This window comes from Natrix helvetica (assembly GCF_964273705.1).
Source record: "Natrix helvetica genome assembly, chromosome: 1".
Taxonomy (NCBI): domain Eukaryota; kingdom Metazoa; phylum Chordata; class Lepidosauria; order Squamata; family Natricidae; genus Natrix; species Natrix helvetica.
In genome coordinates, this window is record NC_138548.1 from 106890804 (window position 1) to 106910502 (window position 19699).

At 39.5% G+C, this 19699-nt stretch overlaps 1 protein-coding gene across 5 annotated transcripts in view; it reads right to left on the reverse strand.

Annotated features, from left to right (window-relative positions):
* The window catches only part of PIK3C2A (phosphatidylinositol-4-phosphate 3-kinase catalytic subunit type 2 alpha), a 58317-nt gene that overhangs the window by 21536 nt on the left and 17082 nt on the right, over positions 1-19699 (reverse strand). For all 5 annotated transcript variants that reach the window (XM_081937670.1, XM_081937666.1, XM_081937669.1 and 2 more), the window contains exons 5-15: positions 13624-13781; positions 11891-12011; positions 10083-10194; positions 8578-8657; positions 8186-8249; positions 6725-6868; positions 5580-5622; positions 5291-5498; positions 5089-5211; positions 2801-2968; positions 1261-1375 (exon numbers count right to left, since the gene is read on the reverse strand). In XM_081937670.1, the coding sequence (XP_081793796.1) occupies positions 1261-1375; positions 2801-2968; positions 5089-5211; positions 5291-5498; positions 5580-5622; positions 6725-6868; positions 8186-8249; positions 8578-8657; positions 10083-10194; positions 11891-12011; positions 13624-13781 (1336 nt within the window). The remainder of the gene's footprint in view (positions 1-1260; positions 1376-2800; positions 2969-5088; positions 5212-5290; positions 5499-5579; positions 5623-6724; positions 6869-8185; positions 8250-8577; positions 8658-10082; positions 10195-11890; positions 12012-13623; positions 13782-19699) is intronic.

The window sequence follows — 19699 nt, forward strand, 5'->3', positions numbered from 1 at the left end:
GTAGATATAAAATAAAGTACATCATAGGAAAATAATATCTGAGAGACATTTGTCTGCCTGCCTCCTGACTGTCTTTTTTAAATTTTAAATTTTTATTGTATATTGGGTTTTTTATTAGACGGGGCATGTTAATGGTTTTAATTTGTCTCAATGTTTTAATCTATTACCTCCTCCGTGCATGTATGTCTTTGTATATATGTATGTTTATATATGTCTTAGTGTACGCCGCCCCGAGTCCTGCCCGGAAAGGGAGCGGCTAATAAATCCAAATTTATTTATATTATTATTATTTATAGTACCTGAAAGCTTGTCACGTATAATGCATACAGTATATGTACTGTATATGAGGTAGGCACTGATGGTAGAAACTCAAGTGCTTGCTATTTTGTTTACCATATCAAAGTGATACCATTTAAAAATGGAAAGAGCAGTAAATTAATATTCACAGCAGCTTCTAAGTTTAGCTTACTGCAACATTATTCCCTTGGGGCTTTATGTCTGGACACTGCTTCTTCTCACAAGTGGACAGAAAGCTGCAGTTTCCAAATCATTTGTTTGAGATTTGGCTAAGGTTAAGCAGGTAATACTTATACTCATTTACATACTATTTCTGAGAGCCACAAACCACAAGCTGTCACTATGGTTTACAATAGGTAAACAACATTGCCTGTTTCCTGTTAACATTGGACTCTTATTAATCCATAAATAAAAAGTGCATCAATATTCATGGAAGGAACCACTGGCTGAAACTCTTGAATGCCCATGCAACCATTTCCAAATAATAAGTAGATATCTGCATTATACCAATACCCCAGGATAAATGAACAATCAAATAAAAATATGATAAAATCCCCAAACAATGTTTCGGCAGAGAGGCATTCAGGATTGAAATGTAATATGCTCAGGAAAATGGAAATGATTCTAATTTATCTTATTAACTGTGCAATCAGTTTTGCATGTGAAAAAATATTACTTAAAATTTCAGATATGAACCTTTATAAAATGTCTACTCTCAAGTGCAAAATCACTGTCTGACATTCAAATTGGCCTATTTGAGCATCCTGGAAACTTCAAAATACTTGTTGAATAATAGTAAAATAAAAACAATTTTATTCTCGTATACTATTTTGTGGATGATTGGAAAGACCAAATAGAAATGAAACCTACTTCTATTTCTATTGGGAAACAGAGCATATTACATTTCACCCCTATAAGTAGAATATAAATACTTTTTTAAAAACATTGACGAAACAGTATTACCTGCAACATTATCCTTTCCATTAGGTTTCCCTTTTTATGGGCTACTCCAGGGACAGTATTTAAGTTTTGAGGAGATATCCAAAGATGTAAAAGTTTTGTCCCACATGTTAACATTCTAAAAGCATAGAATATATAATTTAATTTTATTGCCACATTTCAAGAGACAATACATTTTAGAAAACAAAAAAAGTTATCACCTCAGGAATACCACTAATTCCTCATGTATAACTGTGATCTACAGAAATTCCTGTGCATTAAATCTGAATATAATTTAATAACTTCCTACAATCTCTTTTTATAGAAAATTTTATACTGAGGCAATCCAAAATACTTGAGGTTACTAATCATCATAGTAGGGAAGTTAATACAAAACAAATACAAGAACAGACTTTACAGCATTATACAAATCTTTTGTATGTGTTTTTTTTTCAAATGCTCACTTAAAGGCTATATTTACATACAGTCCCCCCCCCCAAATATCCAATGTATTGTAGCTTTAAAAGAGCTCTGAGACCTACAGTTAAACATGACTTCATTTTAGTTGTACAGATCAAGAGTCTATATTAAGACAAGTTGTAGTGGTGGTTGTTATATGGGCAGTCAGCAAGAGTCAATGACTTCAAACTGACAAACTGTATAACACCTACATGCATGTCACTTCTCAAAAGAACTGGCAAGACAGGTTCTTATCCTCAAAGGACTCCAATCTAAAATGATGTCTAACCGCAAAAGATCCAACAAGGCTGATGCTCCACATAGAAATCCACAGCAGCCTTACGCAGAAGACCTGAGCAAACCATAAGCACTGTGAACCATCTGCGTCTTCTGCAAGGCCTGGTGCATCTACTTCAAGGGCTCTTCCAGATTTGCTCAGGTTGCATGAGGATGCATAACCACATTGCCAGTGGTCCAAACATTAGTGGGATCCATTCATGTGCATACCTGAAGACAGCCTACTACAGCCACGCCAATCCTTGCAGAGGATGCAGCTGCCTGACTATATTGAGGAGGCCTGCTCTTAGAAAGCTTTACACTTTATTATGCAGGCATTATAAATGAAGAGAAAACTATACTGAGAAAATACAGGTTGATACATTCCTAGCATAATTTCTGAATGGGTGAATTCTTTATGTAGACGCCTTCTACAGCGCTGCAAATTAGGGTGCTTGAATTTTATTGGCTTTAACAGGATTCAAACAGATTATATACAAATGATTTAATACTTATAGCCAGTAATGGAGCTGGCTCATATCAGCCTACGAGAAGAAATCCTTAAATTTTCAGGAATTTTGTAAGTTGATTGAGAGCAGAGCTGAGCCGCATGCCTAGTGCACTGATAAACTGCGTTGGTAATTTGCAGCATAGCAGCACTATGGTAAAGCTTTTCAATCTATTTTTACACATAGAAATGAGGGAATTTAGAGTCTCACTCGCATTCATTCACCTTGATTTTTCTTTTCCCTTTTCCCCACTCCTCTGAATAGCAAAATTAAGATTAAAGAAACTCTCTAGCATTTTATTGTTTGCTTCAAATACTTACCGTTCAAAGTCAAAGAGCGGTAAGGAAACCTGACTCAACCTCTCTGGGCCTTTTCTCTGTTTATTTGAATCTGGTGAATTACCCCCATTTTGATTTAAAATACCAAAAAGAGTAAGACATAGGATGGACTCTACTGGCAACTGAGAAATTTGGATGGGAAAAATTATTCTGTAAAATAATAGAAGCGGTTTGTTAGATAACTATTGATTACATTTTAGAAGAAAAAAAAGAATTGGTTAATATGTTCAATGCCTGCCAAATCTCATTATCTCATGTCATTTGAAACCATTGTATAAAATAATGTCATCAATATCTAAAAAAACATTTAATCTCAAATATTACACATAATTGACAAAAGGTTTTTTATACAAATAATGGCTAATTAAAATAGATTTTTTCCTTAAAATGGTTGGTTCCACACATAAGATGTAGAACTGATCATCTGGTTTTGAACCAACTCGATTTGAGAACCTAGCCAACAAGTTTTATATTTGCTATATTTGACAAGTTCATTAAATGTCTTTCGAAGCATTTAACTCTACAAATGGTTCCTTCTAATTCCTAGGCTTGTGGAAAACAATTAATGAGTGTTAAATACCGTATTTATTGGCGTATAACACGCACAGGCGTATAACACGCACCTTCATTTTAAGAGGGAAATTTCAGGAAAAAAATTTAAATTTCAAATAAAGAACTTTGAAGGATCTTTTCCCTGAAGACTCGTGTTTAGTACATTCAGATCCTTTCTTTCCTCTTTCCCTCTTACTTGTCTATCCTTCCTTCCACCCTCCCTTCCTCCTTCCCTTCCTTCCTGCCTCCCTTCCAGTTCCCTCCTTCCTCTTTCCTCCTGCCTGCCTCCCTCCTTCCAGTTCCCTCCTTCCTCTTTCCTCCTGCCTGCCTGCCTTCTTTCCCTCCTGCTTATCTATGCTTCCTTCCTTCCTTGCACCTCCCTCCCTTCTGCCTGCCTGCCTTCTTTCCTCTTTCCCTATCCTCCTATCCTTCCTTTCTCCCTCCCTCCTTCCCTGCCTCCCTTCCAGTTCTATCCTTCCCTCCTTCCTTCTGCCTCCTGCCTGCCTGCTTGCCTTCTTTCCTCTTTCCCTCCAGCGTGTCTGCTTTTCTTTCCTTCCTTCCACCTCCCTTCTGCCCTCCTGCTTTCTTTCCTCTTTCCCTCTTGCTTGTCTATCCTTACTCCCTCCTCCCCTCCTTCCCTTCCTTCCTGCCTCCCTTCCAGTTCCATCCTTCCCTTCCTTCTGCCTTCCTGCCTTCTTTCTTCTCTCTCCTGCTTGTCTGCTTTTCCTGTGTGTGCGCGCGCGCAAAAAGGAGGTGGTGGGAGAGAAATTTGAAAGGTCTTCTGCTTTTGGAACTCGGAAATACCCCCCCCACTCCCCTTTTCCTCCAGCGAGCACGGAGCTTGAAGGAGGAAAAGGGAAAGGAAAAGCACAAAACGGAGGTGGTGGGAGATAAATTTGAAAGGTCTTCTGCTTTTAGAACTCGGAAATACCCCCCCCCCCACTCCCCTTTTCCTCCAGCGAGCACGGAGCTTGAAGGAGGAAAAGGGAAAGGAAAAGCGTGAAACGGAGGTGGTGGGAGAGAAATTTGAAAGGTCTTCTGCTTTTGGAACTCGGAAATACCCCCCCCCCACTCCCCTTTTCCTCCAGCGAGCACGGAGCTTGAAGGAGGAAAAGGGAAAGGAAAAGGGCGAAACAGAGGTGGTGGGAGAGAAATTTGAAAGGTCTTCTGCTTGCCGTGGGCGGGCAGCATTTACATAGAGCAGGGAGGGCTGTTAAAGGGCCGTATTAAACTGTAAAAACATGGCTTCTTAACATTATATCGGCGTATAACACACATACATCATTTGCCCCCTATTTTTCAGGGGGGAAAGTGCGTGTTATACGCTGATAAATACGGTATATTCCTTGAATAACCTCTAGACACTCAAAAACCCAGCATGATTGCTCTGAGGCTTTCAGAGGTCTTCTAGGTATGCTGTTATAAGCATATATTTTTTTAGCCAACACATTGAGAGGGCCTTGAAGTAGCCATACTGAGGTTTTGAATAGCTATGTGTAATTCCACTGTTGTCTTCCTCAAACACAGAGTAACAGAACAATGAGCATTTCTCCCAGTCACTCCCTAGCCTATACTTTCAAATTATGTTGAAAAGTCTTTTTACTAGCTGACTAAGTTAATTGCGATTTTTGAAAATTAATTAGCAGTTTAAAGGAATGTGAGAGACATTACATAAAGAAATACTTTTATGCGTCTATAAACTAAAAAAGGACACTTACAATTCATCCCATTTAATCAAATAGAAGAACTTCTTATATGTGCCAACCTTCTTGGACTGCACTGGTTTGAAGAGATCTTTTCCATTATGGGTCAAAGAGCAAACCAGATAATATTTTTCATAACTAAAAACAGAGCAAAATGTAGTCAATAAAAATGAACATAACATCCAGGGTAAAAGTACAGTTTAGTGTAAATACTCACACTGTAACCCAATTATTGGGAATTCCATGAGCAGCAAATATGGTGAACTGGAGATGCTCTGTGGCAGTCCATGCTTCTTTAGTGCTTTTCGTAGTCCTTGGAGTGCTTAATGAAGGACTGTGGTTGAAGTGGAGTTGAAGAAGAGCATGGACTGCAGAGGTCAGCTGTTCTATGCTCATTTGAAGAGGATTTTCAGATTGCAAAGAACCTAGAAAATTGTTTTTTAACGTTAAGAAGATAATGATCAGAATACCCTTTAAAAGAACAAAGATATTTAATTTATACTTACCAACTGGATTCTTGCTAGTGTCATCAGACGATATTATAGAGCCCTGTCCAGTGAGATATGAAAAAAAGTTATCAATCTCTCCAAATTGGGGAAAAACACTTTGTTGAATTGTTATTAATATTTCTGCTTATTTCTTAGAAATTCATGCTAGAAGATCTGTTGTACTTCTTATTTGTACAAGTAGTCCTCTACTTATGACAATTGAGCCCAAAATTTATGTTGTTAGGTGAGACATTTGTTAAGTAAACTTTGCCCCATTTTACAACCTTTATCATAGTTGTTAAGTGAATTACTGCGGTTGATAAATTAGTAATCTGGTTGTTAAGTGAATTGGGTTTTCCCATTGACTTTGCTCGTCAGCAGGTTGTACAAGGTATATGACCTTCGAACACAGCAACAGTCTAAGTAAGAACCAGTTGTCAAGCATCTGAATTTTGAACACATGATCACGGGGATGCTTCAAGGGTCGTGAGTGAAGAATGGTCATAAGCCACTTTTTAAAGTGCCGTTGTAACTCTGAACGCTAAATGAACTGTTGTAAGTCACAGACTAACTGCATAGAAGCAAAAAGTGGCTTGAATCAGGTGATGCCCATACCATCACCATTGCAAAGTTTGTCTGTCAGCAATCAGAATAAAAAAAAATCAGTCTCACTATATCAACTTGCTTAAAGATAATTAACATGGTGTAGAACCGTGATGGCGAACCTGTGGTATGAGTGTCAGGGGTGGCATGCAGAGCCCTCTGTGGGCACATGCGCCTTCGGCAGATGCTCTTCCGGGTTCCAGTGCGTTTATGCGCACCAGGCAGCTGCTCTCTTCTTGATTCTGGCATGCGTGCTGGCCAGCTGGCCGGTGCATATGTATGTGAAGGAGCTTGGAAGAGAGCAGCTGACCGGTGCACATGCGCACGATGGAACCCAGAAAAGCAGCTGGCCGCCGCATGCATGCACTCCAGCCAGTTGCTCTCATCCTGGTTCTGGTGCTCCAGTGTGTGTGTGTGTGTGTGTGTGCGCGCGCGCTCCGGTTTCGGCACTCAGTGCCAAAAAGGTTAACCATCACTGGTGTAGAAGATGGGACTGAATTAGTATCTGCCCCGCTGTATGAATGAGATATAGAAGAAAACTGCAGGATTAAACTAATTACCTCAGGGCTCTTGTTCCCTGGAAGGTTAACTGTTCTTCTTAGATTCTTTACAGCTGCAGTAATTGCTGGAGTCTCTACCCCATCTAATAAATAGCAAATTTTTCTGACGGCTTTAATGACTGGTTCCATTGCTTTAAACCGATTCTGATGAGAGAAATAAAATAAACAGGGTAAAATTAAATGGAGAAAATCCAACATTTCTCAACTACATTTCCAGTAAACAAACAGAACATCCCTTCTATTCCTCCCATAAATACTCTTACAATTGGAGGATATTTAAACCTCTTGATTTACAGAAATATGCAGGGAGAAAGGAAATCTGTTCAACTGACAGATGCCATTTCATCGACAAATACTAGATGTTTTGGGCATATGTTAGAGAAAGAAGAAGGCAGGCATTATATATAATGAGTCCATTTAAATATTTTTAATTTAGTTGCATCCCTTCTTCCACTGACTGCCACCTAACTCTAAAGCATATTGTACTGACACCGAAGAGGTTGATGACAAGTTCACAGAACAGTATTGTGTATACAATAATCTACATAGAAGATTATTTGTTCAGCGCAGTTCTATTGTGTTCTATTATGTTCTGAACCTGTGTGTGGCAAACAGTGGCACAGGAAATATCATATGGATGAAGAATGGAAGAAAGAGTGAATTCATTTAAATTTTGGCATATTGTAGATGTTGCCAATGTCCACTTTTCTTACTTCACTGTAGTAACACTCCTTCTTGCCAGATGAAAATGGTGTACTTGTGACATGAATAAGCTAAAGTATGGTTCAGGGCAGAGGTCCCCAAACTCTAGGCCATGGCCTATTCGGAACCAGGCATGCATGCGTGCAGCTCAACTCTCTCTCGCACACAGACAGCTCAACTCGCACAAGCGGCAGGCCTAGGCATACGTATGTGCATGCGTGCATGCACAATTCAACTTGCACCCAACCAGACCGCTAAGCTGCAAAAATTGGGAACTGCTGGCTTAGGGAACTACTATGTTTCAACTGGAGGACAAAAAGAAATGTATGGGGCTTAAAGTAGATTGGAAAGTGAGGCTTAGGGGGGGGAAATGTATTTGAGCAGTAACATCTAGCAAATCACAAATCACAAATAGCTGATGGTAAAATATAAATACATCTCTCTATATAAATATTATTATAAATGTATGATCAGTAAAGCATGAAATGTACTGGAAGTAGGCTATGTGAATCATTCATAAGGGTGTCTTGCAACATACACCAATATGTGCGGGGGGGGGGATGACCTCTCCCCAATGAGCTGAATTTTCCGAGGGGCTCAGATCTTCTTGACAATCAGAAAGCCTTTATAGCAATCAGAGCCTTCCAGAGGATGCAGCTATTTCAAGAGTTCAAGGAGTATGTCACTCACACCAATAGGCATTGCCAAGAGCTTCTTTGCATAATCATAATAGGAGACAACTTGAATGATAATGTTTACCTTATTTTTAAGCAGTATGTCAACTTGATTGTGATAAGCTTCTAATAGTTCTTCAAGAGAGTGGCTGGAACCAATGAGAACAATTCTGTTACTTGTGATATACTATTAGTATAAGCTTTGTAAAATGAATAAAAAAGCACCAACATAACAAATGCTCGATTACAAAATGTAATGTTTGATTGCCCCTGCAATGAGGCTCCCCTCTGAAATCTACATAGCTCCCATTCTGATGGCATTCCAGAAGATCCTAACAAACTGGCTGATCTCACAGACATTGGAGTAGGCTAGATGGACCCATTGTTAGAAATACTTGAATATGTTACCAATATTTTGGAATTTTGTGCTGGGCAGCACCAAAATTGAAACAAATATTATTATGACAAAGCTGTTACCTCTGAATGGTCTCTCTGAAAAGCTTTTCTACATGGCAGAGATGTTTTGTCAAATCTATTGTTGTCCCATCATCATCTTCCTAATAATAGAAAATGTACAAGTAATTTGCAAAACTTATCAATATTCTCCCTTGACCTGTAAAAAATAATCTAAAGATGGATAGCCAGTTTTATTCTCTGAGTTCTGAAGATGAGAAAATCAGCATTTTTTTGCTACCTACTTAAATAGAAAACTGGTAAGAAATGTTTGCTTTCAATTTCTCTACTAAAAAGTGACTGGTTGTTAAGTTCATAAACAAGAACTAATATTTGATAGCATTCTCCAAGTTAACTAGCTTTGCTCAGGATGAATTATTGATTTTTATAACAAACTTATGTGTAACAGTAACTTGTTTCACAGGTGAATTCATTTTTAGTTTCATTATTGGATTTCTTAGACTTTCAAAAAAAAAACATGATCAAAAACCTCCATGCTTCTTGCATTTGTGTTTTCAGGTAAATTTGCAAACAGTAACTGGAAGTAAAATATTACAAATCAGGAATCCTTACTATTTAGTCAGTTCAATATGTATTAGTATATAATTAGGGCCAATTTCTAGCATACTGGAGAAGAAATGCATTGGCTGATCTAAAGAACAAAGTAAGCATGGTTAATTTTAAGGGATCACCAGAACATCACAGGAATATAGTGTATACTGGGAGGGTGGAAATTTTTTCAGAAAAGCGCACCGGTAAACCACCTATGGTTTCCACCTAAGGAAAACTATACAAATACATCCAGTAGACCAGTGTTTCTCAACCTTGGGGACTTTAAGTCCTGTGGACTTCAACTCCCAGAATCCCAGCATAGCTGGCTGGGGAATTCTGGGAGTTGAAGTCCACGGGACTTAAAGTCACCAAGGTTGAGAAACACTGCACTAGACATCATGATCTGAGCTCAATTTGAAAGTTGTTTTCTTTCTAAGGCCAGTATCAAGAGTGGAGATCTTGGGATGTATCATCTTGTGAAAATCTAGTTCTCTGGTGAAAGCTTTAAAGCCAGGAAAGGTGGGAAGAAAGAGAAGAAGAGGATGACCAACAGCAAGGTAGATGAAATCACAGTGGCAAAAGGTGTGCTGCTGGAAGATCTGAAGGGCCAGGTTAGTGACTGTCAGGGTAAAAACCTAATTGGTTGCTAATAGTTAACATCGATTTAACAGCACATAATAAATCAATTAACCTATATTTGTAATGAGGATGGTTTACAATTGTAATCATGGAACCTGTTTCTACTGAAAGAAATAGCACCAGAAAGAGACTTTTTTCTGGCTGCTCTTGAATTACTTGATGAGCTGCCTAACAGAGAAAGGAAGAAAATAGACCAGATAACTCATAATTCTAGGTACATGTGAGTCATGGATACAAGACAGAGTTCACAACACAATAAAACAAGGAATATACAGAACATCAATAATACATATAAAAATAAATGTTTGTTTTGAAAAGTGAGTTTCCTTTATACTTACTGTTCGTACAAGATCTCTGCAAATAACATTATTAGTTAATAACTGTAGATTAATCTCTGTGTCCCATTTTCGGCAGTTTTGAATATACTCGTGGCTTCCAACACAATGCTTGCTGTGAAAAGAACAAATGCTGTGATTATTCACTATTTCAAATTATCAATAAGTTTTTCAACAAACTTGAGTTCAAGTACTGCCTTAGGCATGAAAACCAGTTGGGTGACTTAGGGCCACACACACACTTTCTCAGCCCAAACCAACTCACAGGATTGTTGGGGAGAAAATAGGAGAAAGCTGTGTTGGATATATTTATTATTTATTTATTTATTTATATTTGGTGCTTCTAGACCGCCCCCTCTCCCAGAAGGGACTCGGGGCGGTGTACAGTCCATAGAGAATATCACAAAATAAAATAAAAAAGTTAAATAGTTAAATATGTACAGTTTGGAGGAGGTTAAAATGCAATTAAAAGAACTGTACAAAGCTAATATAAATATGTTTTAAATCCCTAAAACAAACACAACAAATTAAAAAACCCCTAAGATAACCAGATAATAATACATTTGCCAGGAGGGACAGTTGTAATTATGCCAGGCCTGCTAATCGGAACAGGTGAGTCTTCAATTTTTGCCGGAAGGAGCGGAGGTCAGTAGTGGTTCTAATGTCGGGGGGGAGGTCATTCCAGAGGGTTGGGCCCATCACAGAGAAGGCCCTACTCCTTGGTGTCGCCCGTTGGCATTGCCTAGTGGACGGCACCAGGAGAAGTCCCTCCCTGTGTGAGCGAATTGGCCGCAGGGATGTATGTGGGAGGATGCGATCCCGCAAGTAACTAGGTCCCGTGCCATGGAGCGCTTTAAAGATGGTAATCAGCACCTTGAAACGCACCCGAAAAACCACAGGTAGCCAGTGCAGCTCGCGCAGGAGAGGTGTTACGTGGGAGTACCTTGTACTCCCCATCAGAGCCCGCGCGGCTGCGTTCTGAACTAACTGCAGTCTCCGGGCGCGTCCCAAGGGCAGCCCCATGTAGAGAGCGTTGCAGTAATCCAGGCGGGATTCATATGCCTTGCACTATTTGTAAAAATAAATATATTTTTATATATTTTAATATATAATACTTTAATATATAATATTTTTTTAAAAAAAATAAGGGTACAAATAAATAAATAAAAATATATGAACAGAGTTTTTAGACCTCATGGCTCCCTTCTTCTGGTCTTCTAAAGTATCAAAAACACTCTGATCAAATACATTTCTCAAATAAAATAACTCTAGACATATTTAAAACAGTATTCTTTTGACATATTTAATTGGAATACAGGATTCATATTCCATGTTTGTCTGTTCTGATGTAATTTTGCCACATTACTGTACAGCATGTACTTTAAGCATGAAAAGTTGGCAGAATCACTCTTAATAAAACTCCAGATTAAGAGATGATACAGAACCTGCAATAGGCCAAAACTATATTAACTTTAAAAGTAAGTAACTGACAAAACACATGAATTTACAACTGGCTGCCTTTTTCAAATATTACAGGATTCTGCATTAGACAATTGAACGTATTCCATGATAGCATATTTTTTCTAAGAATAGTTAAGTTTGACAATGTTAGTATGACATTATAAATCTGAATTTTAAACAGATAAGAAAAAGTATGATTAATAAAATAAAATGTACAATATGCCGTAGCTAAATGAATAGATTTTAATTCTTATTGCTAAATTACTTGCACCTTTTCCAGTTAGTAACAATCAAATCTGCATTCACTATAGTTTTCTAGAAATTCAGGATGTAACCAGAGCAAAACTTACTTCTGTAAAACTTCTTCTTGTCCACAAACTTTTAAAATATAACTGCCAATATCTACATCGTTCAAGTCATCATGTACCCAGCAAAGAGCCTGCATTATTATAAGTTCAACTGGAGAACTCACTGTTCAAAGAAAAACAAATGCAGAAGGTAACAAAAATAATGAACTGAAGGCAGTTTTGTAAAATAGAAAAATATGAGCAATTAACTCAAAGCAAACCAGTTTTTGGAGTAGCATAGTTAGCAATTTGAAGAATAGAATAAAAAATTAACAGCAATTTATTCTCAAAAATCAACTCAGCTGTAATCAAAAAGCATATTTGATGCTCTAAGGCTACATCTGACTTGGAAAATCAAGGCAGGAAAACAAAACATGTGTTGCAAACAGAATGGATGGGATTAAAAATTCAGTTAAAAGTCGACACATTTTTAATATCAGTTCCAATGGAAACGGCTCCTGTAAAGCTGATCTCTAGGAATGTGTGCTTGATAACCCATGGAAGCAGTGATGAAATCCAAAAATTTTCCCTACCGGTTCTGTGGGCTTGGCTTGGTGAACGTGGCTTAATGGTCATGTGACTGGGTGGGCGTGGCCAACTTGTAAAATGTGGTGAAACTCACTTAACAACGCCAGCTTGCTGGAAAAGCCCCGTGGAAGGCAGGCAAGCATGGCAGGGCTACGAGGAAGGGAGTAGGCTGCTACCTCCCTTTCCTGTGGCTGGCCCCGAATGCTCGTCTGGCTTCCATGCGGTATACTGCTTGCCTGCCTTCGCAAGCTGGCCACGGGGGACACCGGGAAGGTCACGTGGAAGGCAGGCAAGCATGGTAGGGCTGCAGGCCGCGGGGAAGGAAGTAGGGGAGGCCGGCTGGGACAGTGGAAAGCAGAGACTGGGCAGGGTGGCCGAGCGGCGACTGAGGGACCAGTTCGGGTGCATGGCCAGGCAGCGATTGCTACCAGTTCGGCGATCCAGGTCAAATGTCTGCTACCAGTTCTCCCGAACCAGTCTGAACTGGTAGGAATTCACCCCTGCATGGCAGTAAAGCCAAAACATCTTAAAACCTTGCAGCTTAAGAGGCATGCCCTGCCTGGCCTTTTGCAAAGAAGGGGGAGAGCACTAAAGGAGTCAAATGTTTCCTTTTGGAATTGCAGTTACTCTATGGAGTCCTGGGAGAGATGTGCTTTCTTTCCATAGCCTTGGAAAAGTAAAGGCAGCTTTTTCTGTTTTTCATTACAAAGTCAGGTTCAGCACTCCAACCCCACACAGGAGCAAGGGAAAGGGGGCATTTTAAGACTCTGAAGTTGAGTGGCTGCCTTTAGCATTTTTTGCATTTCCTGGCAAAAAAGTGTGATGCTTTTTTGCTATGTTGCCAAGCTAAGGCAAGTTATTTTCCCCCCGTTGCTTCCCTGCACCCATGAAATACTGAAAAACCCCTATAATTTGCATGTGGCCTGGTCTAGGGTTCCCAGGGACTCATCCAACCCGAAGCACCATTTTCCACTTAACAACACCCACGTTCAATGGCCTTGCCTACAAAAGCCATAATATAGTTGTAAAGTTGAGTCAACTTATGTGGTGACCCTATTAACAACTGCAATGACTTACAACCAAAATTCCAGGCTCAATTGTGGTTGTGAGCCAAAGACTTACCCTCAAGGGTATAATTCATTACCAACATTATTTTGACAATCTTTCAAACTACTGAAATATATCTATTAAAATAAAAGTGCACTTACCATCACATGTGAATGTCACTGGCTGTTGAAAACCCCCAATTTCTATTGAAATCTTGATGCTGGAGTTCTCTCCACTTACATTTCTTTGCAACATGACCGGACTCAACACAAAACCCAAGTTTGTATCATGCTTGGTATGAGGAAACTTGGTCCTTAATCTGTAAACAACATGTTTATAAATTGAGTTACAATTGATCCCTGGAGTAACAAACTTCAGAACATAAAACAACACAAAGAACATCAAACTGCAAATTGAAGCATGATTATTCAGGCTTTCCGATGAAATCAATGCAATTTCTGAATTAAAAATCCTTAAATTTACAGGTAGTCCTCAACGTACAACAGTTCATTTAGTGACCGTTCAAAGTTACAATGACACTGAAAAAAGTGACATGACTGTTTTTCATCTGACCTTCGCAGCATCCTCATGATCAAGTGATCAAAATTCAGAGGCTTGGCAATTGGTTCATATTTATGACAGTTGCTAAGTCCCAAGATCAGGTGATTCCCTTTTGCAACCTTCTGACAAGCAAAGTCAATGGGGAAGCCAGGTTCACTTAACAACCAAGTTACTAACATATCAACTGCAGTGATTCATTTAACTGAGGTAAGAATGGTCATAAAATGAGGCATAACTCACTTAACAAATGTCTCACTTGTCGACAGAAATTTTGGGCTTAATTGTGGTCGTACGTCGAGGACTACCTGTATATAGCTAATCTATTTTTCTTTAAATTATTTATTTAATCCTCCCTCTACTCTGTTAAACAACATACTCTGACAGGTTCAATATTTTAATCATCTTAAATGTCCGTCAATTTCATCTTTTAAAATAGTTTTTAAACTGATTTGTGTAAACCTAGTAATTCTGAAATAAACTACAGAATTTCTTGGTCACTTTTTTTCCTATCTCCTTCCTTTCTATATACTTGTGCAGCCAAATAAGTGCCATTCATGCAAATGAGGGAAATATCAGCATGTTAGAGGGAAGCACAATTAAAAAAAAAAAGAAAATAACTGGGAGGGAGAGATGAAATCATCTGTTCCCTTCAATTAGCAATTGATAAGTCTTTGCTTAGTGGCAAGAATTTTGACTGGCTGTTCAAAAATGAAAGAACTTTGAAAAGGACAGAAAGGTTTGGAAAGGGAAAAGACCCATTTATAATCTGCTCATGAAAGGAATGATTTCGTATGGCCAGTTCTACTTCCAAGCCTGAAAAAGCAGAATTAATTTCTGGCCTAGCTTCTTATTTTACATGTCACAATGAAAAGTTCCTCCAACTTTCAAAGTTAACGTAATTCCTTTTCCACAAATTGCAGACTGAAAAAGGCCCCAATTGGATAAGAATGGCTTCTACCAAATAATGTAGCTAGTCTTTAAGAGGTTTAGAATACTCTCGAATGTAATCTAGATGTAATAACCTGGAGGACAGGCTAACACTGAGGAAATAACTCACAACAATTATGTAATGTTATCCTATTACTTTCACTCCCAGCTGTACCTCAGCTGAGGGCTGGAAGAACATATTAAAATAATACTTTATAGAAAAATTGCAATGTATTCTATATCAATTATACTAACTCCAGTGCTGGGGCTGAGACTAATTCATCTTTCTTCAAAACCTCTCCTGTTTAAATTACCCCTTCAAATATCCACCCAGGTCAAAAATAACATTGAGAGGCTACATTAGGAAAATACGTTATTACAAAAGTGAAGAACATAAGTAGCTCAGGATTCAATTGTCGGGTTCTTGCTGTTCTCCCAAGTTGGCTTTCTTCTCCCATTTAATTTCCAGTTTGGGTAACATCATGAGTACTTTGACACCAAGAAATGATATTGGCTGGTTATGCAGACATGAAAAAATAAGCAGCACCAGGGCAAAGCTTTTTCCCCCGTTTTTGATACAGGTGCACATATCAGTATTTTATATTCTTTCAAACAGTATATAATGGCAACGATGGTGTGATTAAACAAACAAAAATTCAAACAAAAAATTAAGTGATATGCCTAGCAGAAAATAACCAGATACGTATTTCTTATAAAAACCTAAGGGTCTCTGACATTGATTGGGAAGATTTCACCACCACTCTTCCATGCTAATAACGTTTTTCAGCTGTGTAGTGTAGTGTTACTGTATAGCATCGTGATGGGATTTAGAGGCAGGCTTTAATGGCCATTCCAAGCCCCTCCATTTCTTTCTTTCTCTATCACTTTAGCTATTCCTTGGTGGGTGTGCTGGAACAGTTACTGTCATGGTGCAAAGTCCATTTTGAGTTGAACTTCAATCTTCTGACAGATGGTCTCACATTATCCTGAGGCACCCTCTGAAGAATTCATAGTAAATTCTGTGTTGCTGAGCTGTCCGGTCCCCGATTCAACAAAGCATCCCCAAACTGTAACATTTCCACTATCATCCTTTTAATATCGGGTTTTATGGTTAAATGTTCTCTTTTGTTTTGACAAACATGGCTTCTTGTATCTTTGCTTCTTCAGTCCAGAGCACATTGTTCTACAAGTCCTGGTCCCTGCCTCAGATGTTCATGACAAAACTTTAGTCTGGTCCCGAAGTTTTTTCTGAGGTTTCCTCCTGGCACATCTCCAATCTAATTTTTGCAGCTTCTTTCTAATGGTAGACTCATGTACCCTGACATCATTAGTGACAAGTGCTACCATAGCTCCTATGATTAAAATTCTAGGGTTCTCAGAGATTTGTTTCAGGAACTTGCATTCTACTCTTGGGCTGAATTTGTTGGGACAGCCTGACCTGGGCAAGTCGGCAATTATTTGAAATCTTTTCCATTTGCAGATAATCTTCTGGACAATGGAATGACTGACACTTTTTTTAAATCTTTCCCAAACTCATAAAGTGTCTACAATATTTTTTTCTGAGAGCTTCAAAAACTCTTTCAATCTAATAGTGACAAGACATATTTTAGCAATGAAGACCATCTCAAACTAAATATTTAGTTTAAATAAGTCTGGTTTCTCCAAGATCCTTTCTAATGATGCTCTACTCATTGCCACCTAATCAGGTGCACCTGATTCTAATTAGGTATTTGAGGCAGCCATAAATGTACTTACTTTATCCACACGCACTATTTACATTTATTTAGATTACATAATGAACTATAAAATTTAAATGGTATGTATTCATTACATTCAATTCTTTTTATCCATATTGTTGAAATGAAAATGAAATAATTGTTGAAATAGTCATAAATGGCTAAATGTCATATAAAATATATATCAGCTTGTCCAACCATTCCACAATATAAGATTGGACAGGATGTGTTTCTGGCAATTTTCTAAACATGTGTCTTATACAATAATTTTCATTATATTTAAATGACTCCTGTAATTTGTTAGATTTATATCCCACTTTTATAATTTTATAAGTAACTCATGGTGGTGAAGTTTCCTCCTCTTTTTTCCCCCACAGCAACAACTCTTTAGGGTGTGATGGCCTGAGAAAGAGTGACTGGCTCAAAGTCACTCATCCAGCTTTCATGCCTAAGGCAGAACTAGAACTCCTGGTTTCTAGGCCAGCAACTTTAACCATTAGTATGGAAGGATTTTGTTGGTCTATGGCCGTGATGGCGAACCTATGGCACGCGTGCCACAGGTGGCACGTGGAGTCATTTCTGAGGGCACGAGAGGCATTGCACTGTCAGCTCCAGTGCGCATGCCCCCACTGGCCAGCTGATTTTCGATAGGTTTTTTTTTTTAATCTCCGGAGGATTCCCTGAAGCCTCCAAAGGGCGAAAAACAGCCCAATACAAACCAGAAATGAGGAGAGAGCTGCCGGAACAAGGGAAAGACAAGCGGCAAGGAAAGCGGCTTCTTTCACTCGTGCTGGCTGCTCTGTTCCCCCCCCCCGCTACTAAAAAGGATCCTGCTTGATCGCTGTAATCCAAAGGGAAATGAGGAGAGAGCTGCCAGCACGGGGGAAAGACAAGTGGCAAGGAAAGAGGCTTCTTTCACTCGTGCTGGCTGCTCTGTTCCCCCCCCCCCCCCGCTACTAAAAAGGATCCTGCTTGATCACTGGAATCCAAAGGGAAATGAGGAGAGAGCTGCCAGCACGGGGGAAAGACAAGCGGCAAGGAAAGAGGCTTCTTTCACTCGTGCTGGCTGCTCTGTTCCCCGCCCCCGCTACTAAAAAGGATCCTGCCTGATCGCTGGAATCCAAAGGGAAATGAGGAGAGAGCTGCCAGCACGGGGGAAAGACAAGCGGCAAGGAAAGAGGCTTCTTTCACTCGTGCTGGCTGCTCTGTTCGCTCCCCCCGCTACTAAAAAGGATCCTGCCCGATCGCTAGAATCCAAAGGGAAATGAGGAGAGAGCTGCCAGCACGGGGGAAGGACAAGCGGCAAGGAAAGAAGAAAAGAGGCTTCTTTCACTCAACGTGGCTGCTGTTGCCCTTTTCTCCATTTCAGTGCTACGCCATCGAGGTTGCCCCACAGGTCCTCGCTTCTCCCAAGCATTTCTTTGCCTACCTGATTTCCAGCTCCATCGCGTTTCTTGCAATCGTGTGCAGAGAAACAAAGTTTGTGGGACTAAAAAAAAACTTCAATCAATCAATTACAACTTGGGGGGAGAGAGATCTCGCAAAGTTGGAATTGATTGATTGAAGGAGTATTTTTTTAGTCCCACAAACTTTGTTTTCCTGTCCAAAACGGCAAGAAACACGCTGGAAAAATGCTACGGAGGGGAAATTAAATAGGCAAAGAAATGCTTGGGAGAAGCGAGGACCTGGGCGATGGTGGGTGGGGCAGGCTCCATGGAGTGGTGCTGAAATGGAGAAAAGGGCAACAGAGCAGCCATCTTGAGGGAAAAAAGCTGCTTTTTCTTATTTCCTTGCTGCTTGTCTTTCCCTCATGCAGATAGCTCTCTTCCTCATTTCCCTTTGGATTGCAGCGACCAGGCAGGATCCTCTGTGCTAGCATGGGGGAGGGGGGAAACAGAGCAGCCACCTTGAGGGAAAAAAAGCTGCTTTTTCTTCTTTCCTTGCCGCTTGTCTTTCCCCTGGGCCAACAGCTCCCTTCCTCATTTGTCTATTGACTGTAGTGCCCAGGATCCTCTTTAATAGAAGGGGGGAATTTAGCAACTGGACTCATACCTGCCATAGTAAAAAGGGCCCAATCTTTACACAGGAGAATGATAAGGGAATGTTTTTTGACACAGGAGCACACTTGAGCATCCCCCCACCCCCACCCCATCTCTGCCCGTTAGTGCAGAGCAACATCTCCCCTCACTGGGTGTTAGCCAAGGGGAAGCAGCCAGAGCAGGGAGTGGCGAGGAAGCCTTGTGCAAAAATGCACGGTCCACACAGGGGGGGGGCATTAAGTTATGTGGGTGGGCACTCGAGTTCGTGTGATATCGCGTACGCATGTGCTTTTGGCACCCGAGGCGAAAAAGGTTCGCCATCACTGGTCTATGGGCTATAATGATGCCAAGAGTTGGATTAGGGCTATTGGTGGTTTCTGAGATGCTTTTGATGTATGAAATAATTATCCTTCTCATGACTTGCAACATTTGTACTGTGATTTTAAGCAAAGAGATAGCACATTGTATAAACTCACACAATTGTAAGTTATTCACCAAACTTTGATTCAGCCACTCATGTCCAACCTATGTTGTACATATGTAAACAACAGATTTAGTTGTGCTAAAGGACCACATTATACAATGTTACTCTTAGTGTGATAAGTGAACCAAGACATTTAATTAACTTGCTAAGACTAGCTTCATTGTTAAAATGTTCAAAACCTAAAAATATGAAAAGGAAGAAAGATTTCTATAACCAGTGTATAAAATCAGTACTGATAATTTCTTTAAAAGGCACACATGGTTTACCATTCATTGTAGGAAGAGAACTGTGTTAATGTGGTAACAAAAAACAGAAATTTGTAGGAATCATTTCAGATTCACACATTTTACTAAAATATATGAGCTTTCTTGATCTACAGCTCGCTTTATGAAAACGTACGCCATGTAATAAAATTTGTTACTTGAAAAAGGGGTATCAGATTCCTGACATTACATTTCCATTAATAACAATGACTGAATTTAACTTAAAT